The following is a 25,924-nucleotide window of genomic DNA, read 5'->3' on the forward strand; positions in this document are numbered from 1 at the left end:
GCTTTTATTGTATTGTTGTTTATCCTTTTTGAACTGTTAATATTTGCTTTATATATGTAGATGCTCATATATTGGTACAGATATATCTATAATTATTATATCCTCTTGATGAGTTGACCTTTTTATCATTATATAATAGTGACCTTCTTTGTCTCTTTTGACAGTCTTTGGTATAAAGTCTATTTTGCCTGATATAAGTATGGGCACATCTGCCTTCCTTTGGTTTCCATATTTATGGAATGTCTTTTTCTTCCCTTCACTTTCAGTCTATGTGTACCCTTAAAGCTGAAGTGGGTCTATTGTAAAGAAGAAACAGTTGGGTCATGTTTCAAAACCATTCAGCCACTGTATATCCTTTGATTGGGGAAGATAGCCCATTGATATTTAAAGTAATTATTTATAAGAATAGACTTACTCTTGCCATTTTGTTCATTGTTCCCTGACTGCTTTGTAATATGTTTGGTCCTTTCTCCCTCTCTTACTTTCTTCTTTTGTTATTTGATAATTTTCTATAGTAATACACTTCGATTTCTTTCTCTTTACCTTTTGTATATCTATTATAAGCTTTCGATTTTCCATTACCATGAAGTTTATATAAAGCATATTATATTTGTAACAGTATTTTAGGCTAATAATAATTTAACTTCAAATGCATAGTAGCACTTACATGTGGCATCTAAAAATGAGTTGAACCCATAGAAACAGAGAAAAGAAGTGATCGTCAGGAGAGAGAAATAGGGACAGGTTGACAAAAAGGTACAAATTTCAAGTCTTAAGATGAATAAGTTCCAAGTATCTAATGTATAACATGGCGATTATATCCTATAATACTGTCATGTATAATTAAAATTTACTAAGGAGTAGAACTTACATGTTCTCATACACACAAAAAAAGGAAATATGTGAGGTGATGGATGTTATAATTAATTCAATGAGGGGAATCTTTCCACAAGGTATATTATATTAAATCATCACATTGTACACTTTAAATATCTTACAATTTTATTTGTCAATTATATTTGTCAATAAAACTGAAAAAGTCACCCTACTGTTCTGTTTGTTCTTCATAGACTATATTAGTTTTCAATAAGCTATTTCATTATAACTCTAAATAGAAGTCAATACAATTTAATCAAGCTGCTTAAATCATTGACTTAATGGAAAGTTGGTGGCTTTCCTTTTTTAAAGGGAGACTTAGGGGTGCCTGGGTGGCTCAGTTGGTTAAGCATCAGATGTCAGGTCAGACCATGATCTCACAATTGGTGAGTTCAAGCCCCGCATCAAGCTCTCTGCTGATGGCTCAGATCCTGGAGCCTGATTCAGATTCTATGTCTCCCTCTCTCTCTGCCCCTCCCTCACTCATGCGCGCTCTCTCTCTCTCTCAAAAATAAACATTAAAAAAATTTTTAAAGGGAGACTTAGTTTTGAATATATTGATATTCAAAATGACAGCATAAAGATTAAAACAAAAATCTGAATTATGATTACTTTTTAAAGCTTAAAAACATAATGTATGTATCAACTTGTTTTCAATATATTTTCTTTATCACAGACACAATGTGATCGTAAAAAAATTATTTTATATTCAAGATCTCCATCTGTGAAATTGGAGTAATATTTACCTCACCAGCTATTGTGAACTCTAAAAATGCTGAATCTGAATTAAAAATTAACATAGGTATACATCAATTATTTTACCTTATTTAATAATTCTTTGAAATAATGTTTTTTTTAAATGATAGATTTATTTATGTTGGTCTTCTTCAGGAGGAGCTAGAGGGGAAAAGGAAACACAGAAGGAGGAGATTGTCACTTCTGGCTGGAAATTTTATTTTTGCATAATTTATGGTATATATAAACTTCCACTTTTAAAATTTAGTTAAATATTTAATTCTTATGGTTGTGAATTTAAATTGAAAATCTTAAAGATCACAAAATATGTTATATGTCATACATATTTATATACTTAATACCATGTTGTTTTATATATTACCAGTTGTCTGGTAATTATTTATTGTCTCTCAATTCAAAACACATTTTTCATTGCCCGCTGTTGCAAATGGAGCTGAGCCCTTTGCATAAGTATTTGTTCTTTGCTAGCCTCATGTCAAGAATTTCTGCAGCCTCACAGCTTCTCTGATGCCCAGCTCCAGCAGTTTAAGTGGCTTCTCTAAAATCAGGTAAGTAGTGTTCAAGAGTATCTCCATATAAAGGAATGGAATTCCTGGCCAATGTGTTTAGAAGCATCTAGATAAGGTCAAGTAGCTATCTAAAACATTCGCACAATTTACATTCTTTCCAGCAGTGTGTAAGAGTTACTATGCTATAAATACTTGCAAACACTTGATAGTGCTTAAAACTAAAGTTTTATAAATGCAGTAGATATAAGAGGTATCCCAATTTTTAAATTTGAATTTTCCAAATAATAGTTGTCAAACATGTTTTCTTATTTATTGGTCATTCTGATTTCCTCACCTGTGAATAGCCTATACATCACCTTTGAACATTTATCTATTGCATAGGTTGGCTATCTTTTTCTGTAATGGGCCAAACAGTTTAGGATTTAAGGCCAACAGGCAATGTCCTCAACTCTAACTGTTCTTGCCAAAAGGCTGAGTCTTTTCACTCACAAGTTATACACAAGCAGGAAGCAATCTAGATTTGGCCCACAAGAAATAGTTTGCCAACTCCTGATCTATTGGGTTGTTTGTATATTATTAAATTTAAGATTCACTTATATAATTTGGGTTCTAACATTTCATCAGGAATACAGACTGCAAATATCTTATATGTTAATATCTCTCTTACTGAGATCTTAATATTCTTATCATGGATTACCTTTTTTTATTATTTTGACAATTTTATATATTTGAGACTGTGTGCTTACATTTGTCCAAATTTACATTTTTAATTATTTTAATGTATTATTTCTTTTTATCATTGTGGAGTCATCATTTTATCTTAAATAATCTTTAGTGCCTTAAGATTTATCTTATATTACTCTAGAAACACCAGTTAACTTTAGCTTAGAATTTACCTTAGGTGATTTTTCATTTTCAAATTCCCTCATACTATATTTTGGAAATATCCTTTTTAAAAGCTTATGAATGAATTTTTAATCCAATCTGAATATATTTTTCCTTAAATCTGAAATATTATAGGACTTACATTTATTGTGATTACCAGTATATTTATTTCCTCACTGATAAAATGGAGACAATAAAATATAACTAATAGTTAACTATGAGGTTAAATGAGTTAATATGTTCCACGTTTAGAAAAATACCAGTCAGATATATGTTTCAAATTTTAAAATTTACATATTATTGTTTTGGCCATCTTATTTTATAATTTTCCTTTTGTTTCCTTTTTTCTGTGATTCACCAGTTTTTTAATACTATTTTTTTTTATTTTTTTTTCAACATTTATTTATTTTTGGGACAGAGAGAGACAGAGCATGAACGGGGGAGGGTCAGAGAGAGAGGGAGACACAGAATCGGAAATCTGGCCATCAGCCCAGAGCCCGACGCGGGGCTCGAACTCACGGACCGCGAGATCCTGACCTGGCTGAAGTCGGAGGCTTAACCGACTGCACCACCCAGGCGCCCCAGTACTATTCTTAATATTATTTTAAAATTACTTTTCCCTCTCTATTGGTTAGAAATTATTTATCCTGCTTATATTCTTTTGGTTATTCTTATAACTTTACCAGGTATTTAACAAAGTATAGAGTTAATCTTTTTCTCAAACACTATGAGAAACTTAGAACTCCTCAAATCTAACGATCCCTCTTTAGTTGTATATAATACAATTATATGTCAAATTATATGTCAAATCACAGTTATAATAAAAAAGTCTTATAATTCCACTTTCTCTTCAAATTAGTCATTGTTATTATTTTTGTGGTATTAATATGTTTTAAACTGGCACATAATTACCAGTTACTCTGATCACTATTCTTTCTTGCATATCACTCGCTCATTTTTCCGTTTTTCTTCCAGAAGAAAATGCATTTTTTAAAGTTTATTTATTTATTTATATATTTTTTTAATTTTTTTTCAACGTTTTTATTTATTTTTGGGACAGAGAGAGACAGAGCATGAACGGGGGAGGGTCAGAGAGAGAGGGAGACACAGAATCGGAAACAGGCTCCAGGCTCTGAGCCATCCGCCCAGAGCCCGACGCGGGGCTCGAACTCACGGACCGCGAGATCGTGACCTGGCTGAAGTCAGACGCTTAACCGACTGCGCCACCCAGGCGCCCCTAAAGTTTATTTATTTTTAGGGAGAGTGAGCAAGAGAGAGAGAGAAAGAAAAAGGGAGAGTGAATGAGTTCACGTGGGAGATGGGCAGAGAGGGAAAGAGAGAGAATCCTAAGCGGGCTCCGTGCTTTCAGCACACCGGCTGAAGCCTGATTTGGGGCTGAAGCCCACCAACTGTGACATCATGACCTGAGCCAAAATGAAGAGTCTGATGCTCAGTCGACTGAACCATCCGGGCACCCCAAAAGAAAATTCCATTAACGATGAATATCTGTTAGTGGTAAACTCTTGGTTTTTACTAACCTGAAATTGACTTAATCCCCATTTGTAATTAGTAGTTCAACTGGACACAAAAATTTAGACCAACAATCACTTGCTGTTAATATCTTGAGATTTTATTTCAGAATACACTGTGTTTCTAAAATAATTTCCTTGGTAGTCTTTTCTTTGGTTACTTTTAAAGATGTTTTTCTTTAACTTCGCGTTCTGCAATTTTAGTACTCTGTGTCTGGGTGTAGCTTGCTTTTTATTTTGTTTGGGAACTTACTGTGTTTCCAGAATGTGAAGATACACATCTTCGGAAAATTCTGAGGCATTCCAGATATTATCTACTGAATATTTTCCTCCATTCTCTACATTCTTGTTTTAAACTCCTAATAACATATGCTGAATATTCACATTCTATTCCACATCCTTAAATATATTTTTTTTCATCTGTCTCCCTCTTTTTAAGCTCTCCCTGTTCATAAATTATTATCAGCAGCTGTATCTAATCTAAATTTTAAATTTCAATTACTGTATTATTTTATTTCTACAAATTCAACTTATTCTTTTTAATTTTTATTTAATTTTATTTTAGAGACAGAGCACTCAAGCAGGGGAGAGGGGCAAAATAAGAGAGAGAGAGAGAGAGAGAGAGAGAGAGAGAGAGAGAGAGAGACTGAGAATCAGGAGTGGAGCCTGACCTGGGGCTTTATTCCACGACCCTGGGATCATGACCTGAGCTGAAATCAAGAATCAGATACTCAGCTGACTGAGCCACCCAGGTGCCCTGTGAATTTATTCTAAAAAAACAAAAAACAACAAAAAACCCTCAGTATTTTGATAGTGTCTAAACCCTTCCCATATATTTCCTCTTTTTTAAATCATTTTGCTCTACATATAATTCCAGTATTCAAAGTCGTGAAGTATAACTATGCCACCTGTTACTTTGGATTACTCTTACCTGAATATTTTATAATTTTTTGTTGTGCCATCACATCCCATTCTATGAAACATTATCTGTAGGGCTAATGTTTGGCGAGTATATGCCCCTGGAGTGCCTTGTATGTGAGTATGCTCTTGAGACGCTTGGCTATTCCATGGACCTGACCAATATTAAAAAAAAAAAAATACATGTTGACTTGAAGAGGGGTGCAAATAGTGAGGCAGTGAGACATTTCACTGTCCCACAAGTCACACTGTTATTGCAAAACATTTCTTTTCCACCAGTTAGGCTAGCATGGATTGGAGATTTTAGGTTTCAAGCATCTTAATGTGTATCATAATAAGAATTAGAATTCAGGGCACCTGGGTGGCTCAGTTGGTTGGGTTTCTGAATTCAGCTCAGGTCAAGATTTCAAAGTTTGTGAGTTCAAGCCCCACATCGGGCTCTGTGCTGACAGCTCAGAGCCTGGAGCCTGCTTTGGATTCTGTGTCTCCCTCTCTTCCCTTCCCCCGCTTGCACACTGTCTCTCTCTCAAAAATAGATAAACATCAAAAAAAGTTTTTTAATTAGAATTTATCAAGCACTGTTGGCGCTGGCAATAGATAGTGCTTTTTATAAGTTACATTGTTTAGTTTTACTTGTTAAATGATTACATGAACAAATATCAGAATTTTGATAAACTATGTCACCCCCATCATCCATCTTGAGAATGAATAATTTATAAGTTGAAAATACAAACGATTGATGCAAAAAAAAAAAGTTAATTTTAGAGGGCAATTGAAATTTTAAAAATAAATGCAAGTAATACGACAGTAGAAAACCAAGGATGAGGAGAGGGTGCATGTTAATGCTTTTCTCAAAATACAAACCGTGTTATTTGGAATAATGTCCCACAAATGGCTGTAAAATATATACATGCATGTTTTATATTGCAACTTTGACAGTCTGTGATCGCTTTTATTAGTGTTTATCTCTTTAACTAGAATTTAACCTTCACAGAAGCAAACGTGATTTTTTCTTTTTCAACCTTTCATTAAATTCTTAGCAAGTACTGAGCATATTAGAAGGCATTAAATTAAGCAAGTATTTCTGGAATGAAGAAATAAATGAGTGAATAAACTAAAGTGCATGGTTGTAATAAGTCTTTTGGTTGGAAAATGACAAAACCTATTATGAAAGACCTTTTGTTCCCAGGGAATTCAAACACAAATAATAGACATTCAGTGGTATAAAAAGAACCTTAACAAATATATTAGATCCTTGTGGGAAATCTTCTTGCAATTTACTTTGATTTTTAATTATAGCCTCCTAAAGAATGTTCACTAAATATTTTTTTAGGATAGCTTTGTATATCTAAGCTTTATTATGTATAAGCCTTTCACTTTATTTGCTCTTTGTATTTAAATAAATCTTCCTATTTAAATAACTTAATGGCATGCCTTGAAATAACCCCTTCCCCCTGACCTCAACCTTAACACCAGTATTTTAGCATTTAGCTGTCATTTCTGTGAGTCACTGATTCTGATGTAAAAATATCACAAGGGAATATAGATGCACTTTCACATTTTGATAAAAAATTATCAAATTTAATCCAATTTCTAAAAGTTACTCTTTTAAAAAAAACTCCCAATGGAGCTTTTGACAGATATGAGATTTGTCAGTTCTTAGATTTGTTGTGTAGTTAAACATTATGACTAATATAATCACCCCTTTATATTATTTAATAGAAGAAACACTTGGAATTGGTTTTTTAAATGTAATTTTTAAAATACACTGAAGCATTAAGCACATGTTTATACTATTATAAATTGCTTTGAATAACCTTAGTTGCTATTGTGTATTTCAGAAGCAAGTATGCTCAAAACTTCGATAGCTGGCCAAAAATAAAATGCTGTATAACTAGTTTTCCAGCTATATGAACAACGTAGGTAGAGCAAAGTAAGAGCAAAGGGATTGGTAAAGCCAGTAGCTCGTATTCAGATAGAAATGACCCATAATAAACATAAGTAATTTCATTATTCACTTAACACCTCCACCCTGGCCGCAAAGGCAAGATAAGACCTGGCCACCAGGACCTTTTATCCACATGTCTTAAGCCACACATCGGCTTCTTAAAGTCTTCTGTGTTCATTTGCTTTAACCCGGATATGTTGCCACTTACAAGTTTTCTCAAGTTAAAGGTTGATTTTACTGTTTTAATTTTTTATATAAAATATTGGATGAGAAGGGGGTTATATATAATGAGATGTGCTCAGGGCCCTATAATCCTTTTGGAGTCGTTCTGCGTGGTCTCTGCACCAGGACAGGACTGGGGTCACACGGTGAGCCTGGGTGCAGGTTGAATACGCTGGGGGTGGGCTGAAAGGAGAGCCATGAAACCAGTTGATGTCAAAAGAAAGCTTGAAGACTAATAATAACATCTCAAAATGTATTAGATCTGTGCATTGCGTCAACGATTTCCTAAGCTAATGGCAATATGTCTTAATTTTATAACAGTAACACTAAAGACTAACAGCTAACTATTCATTGGCAACCATTTACTATGCATTGAAGCATAAAAAGCTTTAATTCATTCGCAGGCCAGCTTTTTTTTTTTTTTTTTCTTTTTGATATGCTCATTTTACCTAACTTTTCTTATTAAATAGAAGGTATTCCTTCAAGTTATAAATCTTTACGAGGTAATTATTGTTCCTGCTTTCTTCCTCCCGTGCAGATTTCACAAGTGGTATTAAAGGTTTTCCAAAAAGCAAGTTTCATTCCCATTGTCACTAAACACAATTTCCAAACATTTTGATAACTGCCCTAAGTTAGGTTTAAATGTCACACATGGCTACAGTTTACTTTTAAAAAGTAACATTTACTTGAATGAGCTTGAGTAACATTCAAGTAACATTTACTTGAATTCAAAGTAACATTGAATAAGATGTTTACATTTACTTCTGAAGAATAATAATTAGTCATTAGATGCTTTTAGAAATTTTCTCTATGGGAGAACAAAATTTAGTATTTGAGGCTTACCCTGAAAATATATAGTAATTATAGAAACCAAATATGAGAGACTAAGAACTCTAAAAACAAAACCGGACAGCATTTGAATCTGATACTGTGATACATTAAAATTAGGCCTGGATAGCAAAAAGCCAGCCAATACAAGAAGGGGACATTTGGAGACTTTGGAAATATTATTGTCTGTTCTCGCATACTTTCAAAAAATGTTGTTTTGTGAAATTATGCTAAGTCGTGACCTCATAAATAGACTAGATTAATATTCAAGTTGACTTGAAAAATAATTTAATAAAATCATAGGAAGTAGGAGCAGTTTTTTTCTGTGGATAGCCAGTGAGGATTGTATAGGAGTTAGAACTTTGGCAAATAGAGAGCACAACCAATATACTGATGTAGGGGTTGAAAATAATTTACAAAATTAATTTAATAAAACGCTTGAAACAGTAGCTAACAATAATTAACAAAATGACAACAAAGCTGTTTGTACTTGCAATTAACAACATATTTAAGCCCAAACTGAATTAATATAAAAATAATATGCAATGAATTGATATCTGACATAAGGTACGTTAAAAATTAATGTTCACATTGAAGACTTGAAGTTGTGACATCTCCAAATACCTTTTCACTTTCACTTCTCAGTTTTATTGAATGCAGCTCGTTGTGGCCTAATATGATGTCAATGGTAATACCCAAAATATTTCTTAATGTAGAACACTACATTTCCCCTATCACGCCAGATAAAATAGTTTAATATATTTACTTTAACAAAAGTCCATGGTTACTAACTCTGAGCTATAGAGCAGGTTTTGTTTCTTTAATTTCTAGCACTAATTGTGGTTCTTAAAGATATCTACAGCTGATATTTGAATTGTCATGCTGTTCCTGAAAAGAACAATATATTTATCCTGAAAGTTTTACTGTAATTTACCCTTAAAGTGGACTTTACGTGGAAAAGTTTCATCATAAAAACACTGTCCACTATTTATACATGTCCAGATCGATTCGACTACATTTTGTAGAACGAGCACAGATTTTTATATCAGACAAGCTGGCTTTCAACATCTCACTTTACACTGTGACCCTGGGAATGTTACATACCTTCTATGAGCCTCCAGTCCTGAATTACAAAATGAGAACATCACCACAATCCTCAAACAGAAAAAGAAAAAAAAAAAAAAGCTAGTGTCATGTGCCTAGCACCGGGCCAGGCATAGTGTAGACGTTAGGTGTTCATAATTTTTTCCTCCTTTTTGCTCACTCCTGATATATTTTGGCTAATTGAAGATTAGTGAAAAAATATGGAAGAAGTTACTGGAATAAATCAGCTCCACTAGAAAGCTCATTATATTGCAGGCAATAGTGACACATTCCCAAAGTAATGTTCAATAAGAACCGAAGATTGGTTTTAAAAATGTATTTACATAGTATAATTCAAATGCAAGAAAGTATTTTTCAGGGCAATGACAAAGAAAAGAAACAAGCTACACCTGTGTGTATAGTTTAATTTGTAAAAATGAAGAGAAATACCCAATTTTATTGAATGTCAAATGTTCATGGACAGGTAACAGAAACTAAGGTATTTCACGTAGTAATCTACGTCAACATCAAAACATATCAAAACAGAGTTTCTGTAAAGGAAAAAGCCATTTTTATAATGGGGTTGATAATAATTAGAAGTTCCTATTAATTGTCCATGAAATCTCCTAAGAAAGGTGCTACTTCAGACAGGATTCTAAGTAGAACTTGGCACATAAATTCTAACTTTTCCATCCCCCACTACATTTCACCTTCTTATAGCTCCGCTCACCCGGACAACCTCACATATACACACACAATATTAAAAACACGCATGGCTTTAAAGCAGAAAATTCATTTTCTACAACAAAAGCAAGACACCGTATTTATACCCGATGTTCTCAGTCACGGAAATGGGTTTTCCTCATGGAGTTGCTAATTCACATACATTATTAAGTTCAACCTTTTGAAATGTGTGTCTCTAGGAGGATCTGTCTGATCATGTGCAAGAATTCTAAGGCATTATAAGTAGTTGTTCCACAGGACAAGTGCTGCCCTTGCAATGATATACTCTTGATACGTTTGACAAGTCTTTAGTCTTCAAATGCCACCAGACAGACATAGGGAGACATTCATAGTCTACAGGTGGTTGGCTCAAAGGTCAAAAATTTTGTTTAAAAAAAAAAAACGTTTATGGAATAGCACCATAGAAAGTCTTTCGGAAACAAATCCTTTTTCAACTGAATCCCAAGAAGAAAGAGAGCGAGAGAGAGAGAGAGAATGAGAGAGAGAAAGAAAGAAATCTTTCAATGACTACATGGCCTACTTACATTTCGTTTCTTTCTTTCTTTTTTTTTTTTTTTTAAATACAACATTAACCATGACAACGTCAGCAATAACAGCTACGACAGGTTGACAACAACAGAAAAGACGATAGCAGCTCTGGTGACTTGAGAATGGACCATCCAGGCAGTCACTAGAAGAATTCTGTTCACACCTGTTGGGAGTTCTCTCACGCAGTTCTAAGACATCACAGCGCTTCTTAAGTTTGGTGTGGAAAGGCAGCACTTTCACTGAAAGAACTGAGTTTACCAATCAGATGGGCGTTTTCCAGCATTTAAATAAATGATGTCTAGAGATTAATTGCAATAATGGACACTACTGACATTTCCAACTTGTCAAAATGCCAGTAAAATGAAGTGGTCACAAGATCATTTGCGTCTCAAAGTGGTGAATCTGGCCTGCAAGGAAAGTGACTAAGCTGAAGTATTCCAGTTTCCAAACATCGGACACACCCACAATTAAAGTACAAAGCACCCTCAAAAGACTCCCATTTCCCAACATCCTATACGGATCTGCATCCAAGATACAAAGCCAAAGCAATTATCCTCAGACGCAGGAAGAGGGTTTTTCTGTATATGACCTGCAAGACCATTTTATTTCTCCCAAATGTTGAAGAATTGTCAAAAAGAACACTTTGCAAGGTCACAGACCCTGAACTGAACTGCTTGAATTGCAAGGCATCTGCATCAAGCTGTCAACAAAAGCTTGTGGAGTCTTCCTTGAAGTAACATGACGCCCTTCCACCAGCTTTATTTCGATTTATACCATCAAGCATGGAGCTCCAATCTCCTGGTAATGCTGATCAGAGTTAGGTGAAAACTTCTCTTGTAGTACAGAGATAATTCTGGTCTTACAGTTTTCTTCTGTTCACACTCGTTATATAAAACATTTGTGCTAATATCTTCATTTAAAAAAAAAATACGTCTTCTCTCCATTCTGCACATTCCTTGATGTTCTGATGGAGGTTTTGGTGTTATTTTTTGGTATGCATGGTGTCTGGATATCTAATACTTTTGTATCTTATATGAAATCCTTTCTTGTTGATTGTGTCATCAGTGTGAAAATGAATTAAAACCGCATCCCCAATGGAGTAGATTTCTTCTGGTGGCTAAAGACAAAAAGAAACATACAGGCAAATAAACAAACAGAAGGAGTCATTTTCTTCTTCATTGAGATTCATATTTGGGATTGGGGGGGAGTGGGGTATATATGACTTAATCCTCTCAACAACCTGGAATAGTGAATACGTGTGGCTTCTTCATTTTACAGACGAGCAAACGTGAGTTTCAGAGAAGCAAATGACATGCTCAAGATCATAGTTATAGGTAGTGATGTCGCTGGGCTTGGAACAGAAGTGTGTTTTCAAGTTGGTGTGTCATTTTTTTTCCTCCCCCCAAAATTTTAAGCCCAGTTCCTTTGATTTAGAAATAAATAAAGTGAGGTTCAAAGAGCATAAAGAGCTATCAAATTTGTTTCAGAAGGTGTTCTGAGGCAGAGACAGTTCCAGAATCCAAATCATCCCTCCCTTCCTGTTTCGATAATCTAAACACCAAGAATCTTTTTTGTTTCACTGCAGCTGGTATTTGGACAGGAGTTCAAGAGTATTCATGTTCAGTATTATTTAAGCAATAGACACTGATAGACAAAAAAAGAGCGGGGGCGGGGGGGCCTAATGTCTTCTGAACAAAATAAGTCTTCAGAAGACCACTTGATATTTATCTTAAGCGTTCCTTTTTCTTATTTCTTGTGGCAACGCTCTGTGACCTGTACGCTGGCATTTTGTCCCATGCACAAGCGACACGCTGCAGTGGAACAGCATTCTGGTAGCACTGACTGAGTCCGCACAGCACTGGTGGAGCCCACCACTCAGCAGGTGTATTCTTTGAGAGGGGAATGTCAACATGGGTTGTGTGCATATTACTTTGCCTTTATGCTTTAATTTAGGAAGTTGACCCAATTGTCAAAGGTGTGTGTTTAAATGTATTGCCTTTAGATTCTTCAAGGTTGAAATATTTATTACACAAGAAGAACATGAATAAAAAAGTTAGAATGTGGACACTAACAGCAAATTAGAGCTACCAAATTCATCCCTCTTGCATGAGATTATTGAGAAAATTCAATAGAGATAGAGAAAGAGGTGAGGGAGAAGAGGCATAGTATAATTTGTCAAGCCAATAACAATACAGTGTAACCTTTTTTTTTTTTTTGTAAAAATACTGTCAATTTGTATATGGCACACATAACAATCACCAATCATTGAGCTTTTTTTTTTTTTTTTTTTAATCTGGCTATGGTTTCCTGCTGCTACTGTATTTACCCCTGATCCACAGAATCGACCAAGCCCCACCGCTGTCGAATCGAGACCATCAAAGAGCTCAACATAGTCATAGCCACAGTCAGCTTCTTCCTCCACCTCGAAAATCGGGAAGGATAACTCCAGGCGAAAGCCACGTTCTGACACTACCAGCCATTCACAGTCGACCTGTCCTGGGTAGTTGTTATCACCAAACTGAGCATGCGAGTATAGATCTCTGGGTTTCGGTTCCGCTTTCAGTCGGCCGCCACACTCTGCCCGGAAAAGAAAAATGAAATCAATCCAGTGAGGTGTCACAAGTCCCCTTTCAAATTTGATGTAGTCTAACCCTCCTCTACTTTCTGAATTCATTTTCATCACCGGATGTGTGTCCCATAATTGTGGGGTCTGTGCAACAGGTACTGACACGGGCACTACACGCAGACTGCTGGGTTGGAATACCACCTCCAACACCTACTAGCTCAGTTAACTTTATATGAGTGATGCCGTTTCTCTGATCCATAGGGCAAAATGCAGGTGATAACAATATAACAACAGTAGCAATCTTAGCGGGCTTTGAGGATTTAATGAATACATGAAAATCACTTAAAACAGTGCCTAGCGTCTAGTAACTCTTAATAAATATTTTTGTTACACACGATACTGTTTTTAGTTCCAAATAACTAGTTCTAATAGAAAAAAGATCATTATCTTCATTCAAGCTTAATCTTAATCGATTAAGAACCCAGAATCCAAACGAATAAGAAAGAATTTAAAAATCAACAAAATTATAAGACACCTGGGTAGCTCAGTCGGTTAAGTGTCCGACTCTTGGTTTTGGCTCCAGTCATGGTTTTGCAGTCTGTGAGTTCAAGCCCCACATCGGGCTCCCTGGTGGCAGTGCGGAGCCTGCTTGGGATTCTCTCTCCCTCTCTCTCTGCCCTTCCCCACCTCCCACTCTCTCTGTCTCTCTCTCTCTCTCAAAAATAAATAAGCTTTAAAAATATCAACAAAATGTATAAAATTTCTATGTGTGTGTGCATGATATAGAACTCTACATACAATATATAGAACAGTTTGACTTGGGTAGAAATATTCACCTAACTGGGTTGGGAAAAACATACACACATCCTTAATTGCAGTTACCTTTGTAGTTCCAGAAGCTACTAAGTATATTTGTGTTTGTAATAAATGAAAAATTTAAATGCTCTTTTCACAGCTTCTTTTCCAGAGAGATATCAATAAACTTATGGATTACCAGTTATTGCTTTTGTCATTAGAGGTAAATACACCAAATAGAGAAGTATGCATAAAAATTTATAGCCAGTGTAATTTAGATATAACACTTAAAAATTTTTTTTTCTCAGAAACTTTGTAATCTTCGCCCCCAAACCTCCTAATAACTAGGGCCTATATAGGTTATTATCCCTAATAACTAGGCATTATATGTATTATTATGGCAGAGGGTCGGGGGCAAAGGAGATAAAGAAAGGGATATAAATATGTCAGAAGCAAGTAGAGTTTCTTTCTATCTCTGTTTGTCAAGCGCTGAGAGGTCCCTGGGAAGCCACAATTTCAGTGCTGAGACCGGGAAAATCTCAGGAAAACTGGAGTAAGTTGGGAGAGGACAGAAATGAAAGCCCAAGATGAAAAGATGTGGACAAGCAGGACACTGGCTATCGAACCACATCTGTGACATTGTCATGATCATGCGACCAAACCATCCTCAGCAGCACCCTGTGAGGATGGATTGCGCAATTACAAACACTTAGCTGGAGTTTTCAGGTCTGTGTACAGTTTACCCACACTGTGGTTTGGTGGCTTTCAATAACAAACTATTTCTGAATCTCCAGGATGGAACCACCGTTCAGATGTGTCTAAGTATATGTAGGCACAAAGACATTTAGATTCGTGTGTGTGGCTGATATCCAACTGGAGTTCCAACCACGAGAATGACTGCCCCCTAGGCTGTGCTCCAGGGTGAATGTCAATGTCCCTCTATGTTCCCGGTGGCAGATGGGGCATCCTGCACCATCACTCGATATGGGTGCTACTATTGCCCATGTAAAAAGCTGAAAGCTGGACTCATCTCTTAAATATTGTCTCTTGAGTCCTACAGACTGCGAACCTAACATCCTACCCTTCCTACCAGGGCAGGGCGCTCTTCTAAGTCCAAAAATTACGGTCCTTCCCCTGTGACAGAACCCCGCAGCCAAACTACCTGGGTCCAAATCTGGGCTCTGCCCTTCATCCACTGTGGGACTGTATCTCACACTTCATTTCTAAGACAAGCATCATACACAGTAGCCCCACCCCGGGGTCCAGACGAAGAGTGAATGGTTTAATATGTGTAAAATGCTTGGAAGGTAACTGGCACATAGGAAAGGCTGTCTTAGTGGAAGCTACCACCATTTCTGGCATAATTTTCCAGTGAGAACATTGAAATGCCATCATCTGTGCTGCTAGGGATCCATTCAGGTATGAAATGAAAAGCCAGAAAAAAATGAAAAAAACAACTGAAAACACTATTAATCTGCTATCATAATGGAAGACTTATATTTTTGAAGCCCGGGAAAATATTTTGTGAAAAATATTTCCAAATGTAATATGTAAGTGTATAAACCAGTGTAATCTCATTTAGAGGTTTTTTAGAATTCTACCTGTTCTCAAAGTTTGATATAATTGCCGGATTTGTTTTGGTTTCAACTTTTTAAAAAACTTTTATCCCACAGCCAGGAAGAGCTGAAGGCACAGACTGTGTGTTGGGAAGAAGGCTTTAGTTTCAGTGTGCCTGCCTTGTACAAACAAAGTAGCAAGACAAAGACCGGGATCCAGAAGATACAATTCTTTGCCAGTCCCAACTTCCAACAAAAATCAAGGAGGAAATGAACTAGTGGAACAAAATGGAAAAGGAGGGGCTCCTGGGTGGCTCAGTCAGTTGAACCTCTGGCTTCGGCTCAGGTCATGACCTCGCAGTTTGTGAGTTCAAACCCCGTGTGGGGCTCTGTGCTGACGGCTCAGAGCCTGGACCCTGCTTCAGATTCTGTGTCTCCTTCTCTCTATGCCCTTCCCCGCTCAGGCTCTATATGTGTGTGTGTGTCTCTCTCTTGAAAATAAACATTTAAAAAAATTAAACAAAAATGGAAAGGGAGATTTCATGAAACCACTCAGGCTCTGTGTGTGTGTGTGTGTGTGTGTGTGTGTGAGTGTGTGTGTCTCAAAAATAAACATTTAAAAAAATTAAACAAAAATGGAAAGGGGATTTCATGAAACGTTTGTGAAGCTGAAAATGACAGTGAAGGGTTATAACTGGGTTTTATTGAAAATTTCTAGAAAACGGCAATATTCAAAATAAATAAATTACATTTAAGGGTGACTAAAAATGTTTCAGAAAGTTCACCGGCTTTCATTTATCCGTTTCAGAGCACAACTGCATTCCTATGGATCACTGCTCAAACTAATAAATCTGGAATTAATGATCCAACAGTGAAAAAGAGACAGAGACAGAGACAGAGACAGAATTTAGTCCACAGAATAAAATTTTTAAGAACAAACATTTGAATATTATATGCAGAAGAGGTGTGATTTTAATATGCCCTGAGAGAAATTCCATACGCAGAAAATAACAGGCAGAATGAGGGCAATTGCTTACAAGCGTCTTTGAGAATCCTTGTGGCAATTCTTCAAAATTTAGTTCATGTATCATTTAATATGGTCCCTATAAAGGAGGTTTTTTAGGTAAATACACTCCCTGCAAATATTCTGTTCATTTACTAAGTTGGAACAATATAAAAGTAGTGTAGCATGTCAGCAATATTGTTTTTAAATCAATTGTTTGAATGTACTTTATAAGCTGCTAGAACATCTTCTACAGAATTCTGGAAAATGAAAATAAAGCTGCATAAGATAGGTGACAAGAAGGGAAGAGAAGCCTGGGGGTAACCTTCCTTTTAATTTGGAAATACATGATTGTTTGTTTCCTGATAAAGTATTAAATTCCCAAAGAGGTCCTGTAACTTGACCTACAAATGCCTTTAGTGGACATTCTAATTTAATTGAGTTAGATCAAAATAATTTCCTTGCTAAGAAGTTTAATAATGTATTATTTTAGTTTTTTTAATGTCATTGATAAATAGTATGATGTTGTATGCTACAGGAAAGAAGTCCTACCAGACGGGCCATGTTTTATTTTATTCATTTATTTTCTTAATATTTCAAGTTTTTATTTAAATTCTAGTTGGTTAACATATAGTGTAATATTAGTTTCAGGAGTGGAATTTAGTGATTCGTCACTTACATACAATACCCAGCACTCATCACAAGTGCCCTCCTTAATGCCAATCACCCATTTTGCCCAACCCCCCACCCACCTCCCTTCCATCAACCATCAGTTCCTTTTCTGTAGTTAAGACTCTCCTATGGTTTGCCTCCCTGACTCTGTGTTTTTTTTTAATGTTTATTTATTTTTGAGAGACAGAGACAGAGAGAGAGACAGAGAGACAGAGCGTGAGTGGGGAAGGGGCAGAGAGAGGGAGACACAGAATCCAAAGCAGGCTCCAGGCTCTGACCTGTCAGCACAGAGCCCGACGCAGGGCTCACACCTGTGAACTGCAAGATCATGACCTGAGCCTAAGCTGGATACTTAACCGACCGGGCCACCCAGGGCGCCCCAGATTGACCATGTTTTAAAATATTATTTTCTCTTCACATTTCCCCCTTTTTCTATATGATAGCCATATCCTCTGAGAGAATACACAGGATATATATATATATATATATATATATTTTTTTTTTTACCGGAGGATTTGTTTCCTTTCATAAGTTTATTTAAGGGTAGTGGAATACCATTTGTTACCTGATTAAAATATATTTAGGCTTAGAATTTGGACACTATCAGAGAATGAAAAGGACTCTTCCCAATAAAGTCCATTACTCGTGGATTTTTTTTACATAGCATTACTTGTGAAAAAAAGTAGCCATAAAACCATATTAGAGCAATATTTCTCATCGGCTGGCTTCAAAATTCATGGTATTAGAAACTTGTGGATAAAACTCAAATTTTATACAGAAATATATATAAATTTACTCAAGCAAATTAAAAGGTGTATTTCAGGGCCCATCAATAAGAGTTACAGATATTCTAGAAGCAGTTAAATAATGAATAAGAGTTTTATACATGTAGAAAAAATTGACTGAGGTAGTACTGGACTTGGCTGTCTTGTCAGTAGAAATTGAAAAATCCTAAGTACAGAAACATCTGAAAATCAGAAGTTTAACTTGCGAGACTGTAAGCTATCAACAGGCAGGGATTCCTTCTATTTCCTTATCAACTCCCACAAATTGCTAAATTTTTTGCTATAAATTACCAATACCTTACAGTCTATCCAAAGCAGGTGTCAAATAAATATGTGATGAGGGGCGCCTGGGTGGTGCAGTCGGTTAAGCGTCCGACTTCAGCCAGGTCACGATCTCACGGTCCGTGAGTTCGAGCCCCGCGTCAGGCTCTGGGCTGATGGCTCAGAGCCTGGAGCCTGTTTCCGATTCTGTGTCTCCCTCTCTCTCTGACCCTCCCCCGTTCATGCTCTGTCTCTCTCTGTCCCAAAAATAAATAAACGTTGAAAAAAAATTTAAAAAAAAAATAAATATGTGATGAAAGACTATGGGATAAATTAACTTATTAAAGAGAAAGCTTTAGGAGACATAAATAGGAGGCAGCACCTCAGAGGATTTCAACATGTATGGCTACTAGAAAGTAACAGTATAAAACAAATCTACCCAGAAAAGATGCCTGGTTAAGGGAGAGCAAAAATTTATGCATAAAGAAAAAAAAAATACAAACAGATAATATGAAAAATTTTGATAACAGCAAATGAGCCCGAGTTAAGAAGCCAGGATTCTAATACCAACTATTATTTTTTTTTGTTCTACTTCAGGCATTTAAGTTTTTGTTCAGAATCCTTAACTGTGAGATGACAGGGCCGGATTAAAAGATATCCAGGGTACGTTTTCACCTAATGAAAATAGGACTCACGTTGCTCAATTGGGTATTTGAATGAATGTGAACAGAACAGGGCAATAAAATAGGCCTAGCCAGTTACATACTTTAAACAGAGGGTTTTTTTAAAACTTACATAAGGAAAAATTCAATCTCTACCATTGCTTCAATAACAGACCAGTTTGGTATCCTTTTTCTTCCTAATCTGAAACTTTTACGTTAAGAGAAAATATACTGTGGTGGAAAGTATGTGAGCTTTGGAGATAGGTAGTATAAAGATTAAATTCAGGCTTTGACATAATTTTAGAAATCTCTAAAAAATAATTAATCAATTTCTTTATCTGAAAAATGAGAATTTGAATGATTAATTAATTTTTAGAGATTTCTAAAATGTCTTTATCTGAAAAATGAGGATAATAATACATCATATAGTCTTTATCTGAAAAATGAGGATAATAACACATCGTATAGTCTTTATCTGAAAAATGAGAATAACACATCGTATAGTCTTTTGAGGATTCAGTATATGTAAAGTGTATATATTAAGTGCATGTGTGTGCCTAAATGCCAAATGCATGCTATATAGACCATTAGATCTCAATATGTGACCTCATTGAGAAATTAGATCCTAACAATGGGTTCTTAAGGGTTATATAAACACTGCAAATAGGGTTCATGAGCAGAGGCCATGCAAAATTAACAAGTTGTGGACTTTTACAGCTATAAGAAACCTTAAATAGTAGTTTACAGATAAAGAAACAGATCCAAAGAAATGATCCTTTCCAACATTCCCAGCTAGGTAATGGCATCATTAGACCCAAACCCCAAATGTATCAACATACCAGAACATGATATAAGTCTTAATCCTTCTACTTACCAAAGGTAAGAAGAGATAGTATGAGATACTATAAAAGTAAGTTTTTACTAACGTAAGAAAGAGGAATTCATAGACAGGAAAATTCAAAATATTATATAGTCAGATATTTCAAGAACTTTGACAGCATATTTTTATACTGCTTTCTTGGAACTTATGATACTCAGTATATTAAAGTAAGTATATATATGCCATAAACTCTGTGCTATCAGAAAAGTATTGATGAAGTAATGGGATTCCAATCATTCCACCCCTTCAATGCATAACAAGTTATCAGGAAAATATTTATTTTATTTTTATTTTTATTTTTTTAAATTTTTTTTTCAACGTTTATTTATTTTTGGGACAGAGAGAGACAGAGCATGAACGGGCAAGGGGCAGAGAGAGAGGGAGACACAGAATCGGAAACAGGCTCCAGGCTCTGAGCCATCCGCCCAGAGCCCGACGCGGGGCTCGAACTCACGGACCGTGAGATTGTGACCTGGTTGAAGTCGGACGCTTAACCGACTGCGCCACCCAGGCGCCCCATCAGGAAAATATTTAAAGAGTACATGTCAAATGGGTGGAAAATCAGTACGAAATGTCTATAGTCCATGAAAAATTTTTCTCAAACATAATATATATAATATATATAAATATAAATATATAAATAATTTTAAATATAAATATTTATACTAATCCTGAGAAACAATTAATTTGAATTATCAATGAGTCCAACAATTCCTAGTATGATCAATATTTTGACAATATTCACTTTTTTTTAAATGTTTTTTTATGTTTATTTTTGAGAGACAGAGAGATACAGAGCACGAGTGGGGAAGAGGCAGAGAGAGAGGGAGACACAGAATCTGAAGTAGGCTCCAGGCTCTGAGCCGTCAGCACAGAGCCCGACTCGGGGCTCGAACTCACGGACTGTGAGATCATGACCTAAGCCAAAGTCGGATGCTCAACTAACTGAGCCACCCAGGCGCCCTGGACAATATTCACTTTCTCACATATAGACTTCAATATAAATCTAATGCTCATAACAAAATGTATTAAACTGGAAAGTAATATTGGATAACGGAATAATTAAAATTCTGATTTCTCACATAAAATTTAAAAAATTCAAACAAAAAATCAGGAAACCATGATGAAAATTACTACACTCAAAATGTTTCCTGGTAAAATATGTATACTATTTCTAGTGCGTTTTACACCAAGATAGATTTCTACCAGGCGGTGTCTAAACTGTTTATATATCATGAGTGCCACTAGGTGGCACTATAAGCTAAATGACTTTAGGAAACTACTATCAACTGATTTTTTATTTTTAACTGAATGAAAAAAAAGGACATTTCCTAGACATTTATGAAATATATTATTAGGCTGGCTCCAAGTTATAAAAAATGTTATTCACATTTTGCCTAAAATTTTCCATATTTTTCTAAATTATATTTTATTTCTTGAAGATTTTCATTACAAAGTCAAATTAGGGATTAGGATTAGGAAAAAGATTGTGTTGCATACCAAATAAAGGGAAAAACAAATGAGGCTCTGTAAAACAGAGAGATAAATCTCAAAACTGAGATTTATAAAAATATATTAATTCAAAATCTAGGTAACCAGGTAGGATGTTAGATAAACATAATTCTTGAATACTAAGATATAGATTTTTAACTGTTAAACAGAACATATAAATCAAACTGCCAAAGTGAATATGGAACATATTATACAAATATTTAGAGATAATTCTACCTGGTCATACTGCATTGAACATGAATGAGATCAAATTATTGCATTTCCTTTTAATGTTCAACAACTACAAAGACATATAGGTAGGATGCAACATTGCTCTCAAATATTTTACAAAATTCTCCAGTGAGATTTCTTCTACTGTCCTCAGAGATTCATTAATGTTCCTGTTATAGGATCCACTGCATTCATTCCCGGAAGAGAAACCTAGATCTTAAGAAAGAGAAACATGGCCCTGATTTGCTGACCTGTAGAATGTGTGGCTTGAAAGCCTTTTCTTTGAACAGATGCATCAGAAATAAACCGAACAAACATTTTATTTCCGGTGGCCACAAGGGGCTCTGGTATCTTGCCGCCACATAGTCGTCCAAGAATTGGTGATTTTTCTGTTTCTCCATCAAATACTTCTAAGTGATCATAAGCACACTCTTGATGCTGCTCAATCTCAAACTCACTAAAGGCCTGGTTAAAAACAAAAAAAGAAAGAAGAAGAAAGGAAAAGAAAAATAAAAAATCACATATCACTCAAAATGGGTTCTTTCCTTTGGAGCAGAAATACAGATCAATAAAACATGCTCGGGACATATAAAGAAATAAATCCATGTGGAGCATTACTGAAAGAGTGTGAAATCAACAGGATGTAAAATCTCTGCAAAAACATAAGGAGGAAAACAATGCAATAACTCCAGGTGAAATTCTACTATTCAACTATTTCAACTAAATCTACTATGACAATCTACTCCAAAATATAGACAAATTGCAATCAAAAGTGACATTTTATTCTGAATATAATTCTAAGTTCACACTGAATGCATCAGAAAACAAAAATTGATTTTTAACATTTTTAATTTTTTTAAAAAGTTGAATCCTCTGGTTTTGATGATCATAAACTATTGAACATCATATACTACCTTGGATGTACTTTGTGTACAAGTACCTTGGGACACTTAAGCAGAAAACCTCTTATAGTTATTGTTATATCTTCACAAAAATTAAGCACAGTAAATCTTAATAGGATAACTAAAAGGGAATTTTCACTATATGCTTCTTTATTTAGATCCTACAAACCCATATTATTAGAGAGTCCTAATATGATTTTAGGCTACATTATTGTTAATTTACTTTTAAGATAGATGGTATACTTATTTTAATATTTAGAGTCTTGCCAAGTTTAGTATGCCTTTAAAAATTATTTTAATTTTCCTGCGTAGTAATTTTTATGTATGAGTCTGACCAATTAATTATTTTTTTATACTTGTAGCAAGAATTACTATCAAACTCCACTCACTGGGCCAGAAGCCAGTGTTAGCGAAAGACTCGCCCTCATGTAGCACACTACCTACACTTGTGAGTTCATCAGCCAGCCAGCAGCCTCACTTCCATGCTTTAACAAAGTACAGAAGCAAATTCTTAAAATGAAAATTCATTAAATGTATAACACATATTAAACATCACAAAGGAACGTGTAATCGAGACAGACTGAAAATAGTAATGTCCAAACTATTAATAATTCCAGGAATTCTAGGTTATTTGCCATTGCCAATTAAGGCTTTTTCCTTTCCCTGAGAAAACCATCATGCCTTCAAGAAATAAACTATAGCTTCCACTAAAGTCTATGGAGCAAAGCTAAAACAAAATAATAAGGGAAACAACACCAAAGAAAGAGAACATGTACTCAAAAAATTCACTAATGTTGCTGTGGTCTCTCTGCAGCTTAAAATATTTGCACAAAACTTTTTACAGACACGTATTTAATGCAATATGGTGAAACTGTCACAATTCTAAGTTTAATTAAAACCATCAGTTTTGTAATTTTGAAAGAAAAAATCGACTAAGAATTAAGAATGGTTTTCCTTTGGTGCTGACCACAGTTATCTATCCCTTAACGCGTTGCCGTCTACTATCACTGACTTTGGAGGAGTAAGGGAAGAAAAGAAAGAAGCAATTTATATTAATTAGGGAGGAGGAGAAAGCAACGGAAGCTACTTAAAAGAAGAAACAAAAGAAAAGAAAGAGGTCTGATCTCTGCTGTTGTATATTCCGCCGCATCCTACTTAAAAGTATAAATTAAAATGTTATACCCAAGGAGCCTCAGAGAGTCATTATGTATTATAATTATAATGGGTAAAAAGGATTGTTCGCTGCATTCTACCAAGACACTGGATAGTGTGAAAAAGATTAAATACAGCACAAAGAGTCTTACTGGAAACAAACCAACAAAAAACAGTGCAGAAAGATACAGTGAACAAGGAGACTTTAGCAGAGTGTATGTATCATGAAGTACAACAGTCAAAGCAGGGTGATCACTGAAGTTTTCCCCTTCTGGGAATTCTGGGATTCTCTGCAATCCAGTGGCAGAGAATGGAGTAGAGCAGATGCAGTGTATGAGTGATATAGAAGACTCTGAATGGATGGTCGGCTGGACGTCCATTCGTTTACCTGTCTACCGATTCCATGTTTATGGCCAACCCCACGGACGGAAATGCTGTAAAAGGAGAAGGCCAACCCTTCAGGTTTTCTGCATCTCATGAGACGGTACTCAGTCAGCTTCTAGGACTTTTGTGACATATACACAGTCTCAGTGTCAGTTTGTGACTGTTAAGAAACCAACAGGAGAAAATTGGCTTATCCTCACTTAGAATTTCTGCGGATTAAATATGAAACCAAGCTTCTGAATTATAAGACCAGGAAAAAAACAACAACGACACTGTTTCAGGAAAATGACAACATCTGAAAACCATTGCATGTTGAATAACTATCTCTTTTGAATGTGATTTAGAGTCATTCATCTAAAAAGACCAGAAAAACTTACTGTGAAGAAGTGAAAATTGTAAGAACGATGGGGGGTGGGGATGGGGGTGGGGGTGGGGTGATGGCATTCTAAAGCATATCCTGTAAGTAAAAGTTAAAATGGGATTAGAATTTACAGACCACACATGTTCAGTCCATTGAAAAGTAAGTGAATGAGATAACTAAGTGACTATTTCACTCCCTAATGAAATGCAGGATGTCTGGAGTGAATCATAACATCTGTTTTACAGAACAGAGCAACACCACACAGAGTGGCAGTGCGCTTGTGGGCTGGGGGCATACTGACACCTGGTTTGGAGCCAACTGGCTCCCGCTTTTTATCAAATTACTAATGGAATCGAACTGACTCTGGAAGAGTCAAATTAGGCAAAAGTTTTGCAGCTGACATATTCCCAAGTGATGCAAACAATTCTCCTTCTTTAAGGTCTTAGTGACTTCTCCTCCTGGAATTGGTAGCAGCTTGTTAGTTCATCTGCAAAGATTGGGTGGTCCTTTTCCAGAAGTCAGTCTAACCCAAATGCTTCCACACAAGCAAAAGCGTGACCAATTCACATGCCGAGATCTCATAAATCTGGCCCTTAATATCATAGAGATATTCACATTAGAGACCTCCATATGTAGTGACATTGCCTCAATAAAAAACATTTCTAGGCCATTGAAAGGTATTACAGGGGTCCATGGGACACTGGGAAAACCTCAAAAAATATTTTTGTAGAATTCCTAAAGATACAGTGAGACACACAGTTTATTATTTTCTTTTATGATGCGTCCTGAGCCACGAATATCTATATCTAAATAATGCAGAATACGGAGATTTCCAGCCACCAGGAATCAATGTCACAGAATTGCTTCCCTCGCACCCCCGAAGACACTTAGAATCCCCAAACATCCTTCAACTACACAATGGTAACAGGACAGCTAAGCAAAGCTGATGTATGGAGCGGTAAGAAAGTCTGATTTCTGCTGAAACACTGCCCTCTTTTTTGGTACTTTATTTTTCTTAGGTGTTTACACTAAAACTTTATAGGCATTTTAGTATTCGAACATTTAAACCTTACTCATTCCATGATTATATTTCTATGATTTTAAGGTTACTAATCTAAGTTTAACAAAACAAAACAAAACAAAAAAGAGCAAATAACCATGAGCTCTCATCAGAAATACTAATGGATTTCCCACAAGGCAAACCAAGAGCTTAAGGAGTCTCATTCAAAAGAAATAAAACTGAATTCTCATTTTGGGCTGTGGAAAGAATAACTATGTGTTTCTGGAACTCCCAAGCAAGCCTAATCTACCTAGCTGGCTCCCTGCCAGGCTTCCATATGCAGCCTCACATGAACATCTGTAGAGGTACTTTGATTGAAAATACAGGCGGTGGCTAA

The 25,924-nt window shown here is 35.6% G+C and overlaps 1 protein-coding gene and 1 non-coding gene across 5 annotated transcripts in view; both read right to left on the minus strand.

Moving 5' to 3' along the window:
• Nucleotides 1-8,736: 8,736 nt before the first annotated feature.
• The window catches only part of TLL1 (tolloid like 1), a 216,892-nt gene continuing 199,704 nt past the window's right edge, over nt 8,737-25,924 (minus strand). For all 4 annotated transcript variants that reach the window (XM_040471047.1, XM_040471053.1, XM_040471056.1 and 1 more), the window contains 3 exons: nt 21,980-22,193; nt 13,153-13,403; nt 8,737-11,943 (listed from right to left, as the gene is read on the minus strand). In XM_040471047.1, coding sequence (XP_040326981.1) covers nt 11,809-11,943; nt 13,153-13,403; nt 21,980-22,193 — 600 coding nt within the window. In that variant the 3' untranslated portion in view covers nt 8,737-11,808. The remainder of the gene's footprint in view (nt 11,944-13,152; nt 13,404-21,979; nt 22,194-25,924) is intronic.
• Nucleotides 22,985-23,132, minus strand: LOC121040440 (small nucleolar RNA SNORA62/SNORA6 family). The gene has a single exon (XR_005795298.1). It is a non-coding gene; the product is annotated as a small nucleolar RNA SNORA62/SNORA6 family (small nucleolar RNA).

This window comes from Herpailurus yagouaroundi, unplaced genomic scaffold, assembly GCF_014898765.1.
Source record: "Herpailurus yagouaroundi ecotype Mexico unplaced genomic scaffold, PumYag 28, whole genome shotgun sequence".
Lineage (NCBI taxonomy): Eukaryota > Metazoa > Chordata > Mammalia > Carnivora > Felidae > Herpailurus > Herpailurus yagouaroundi.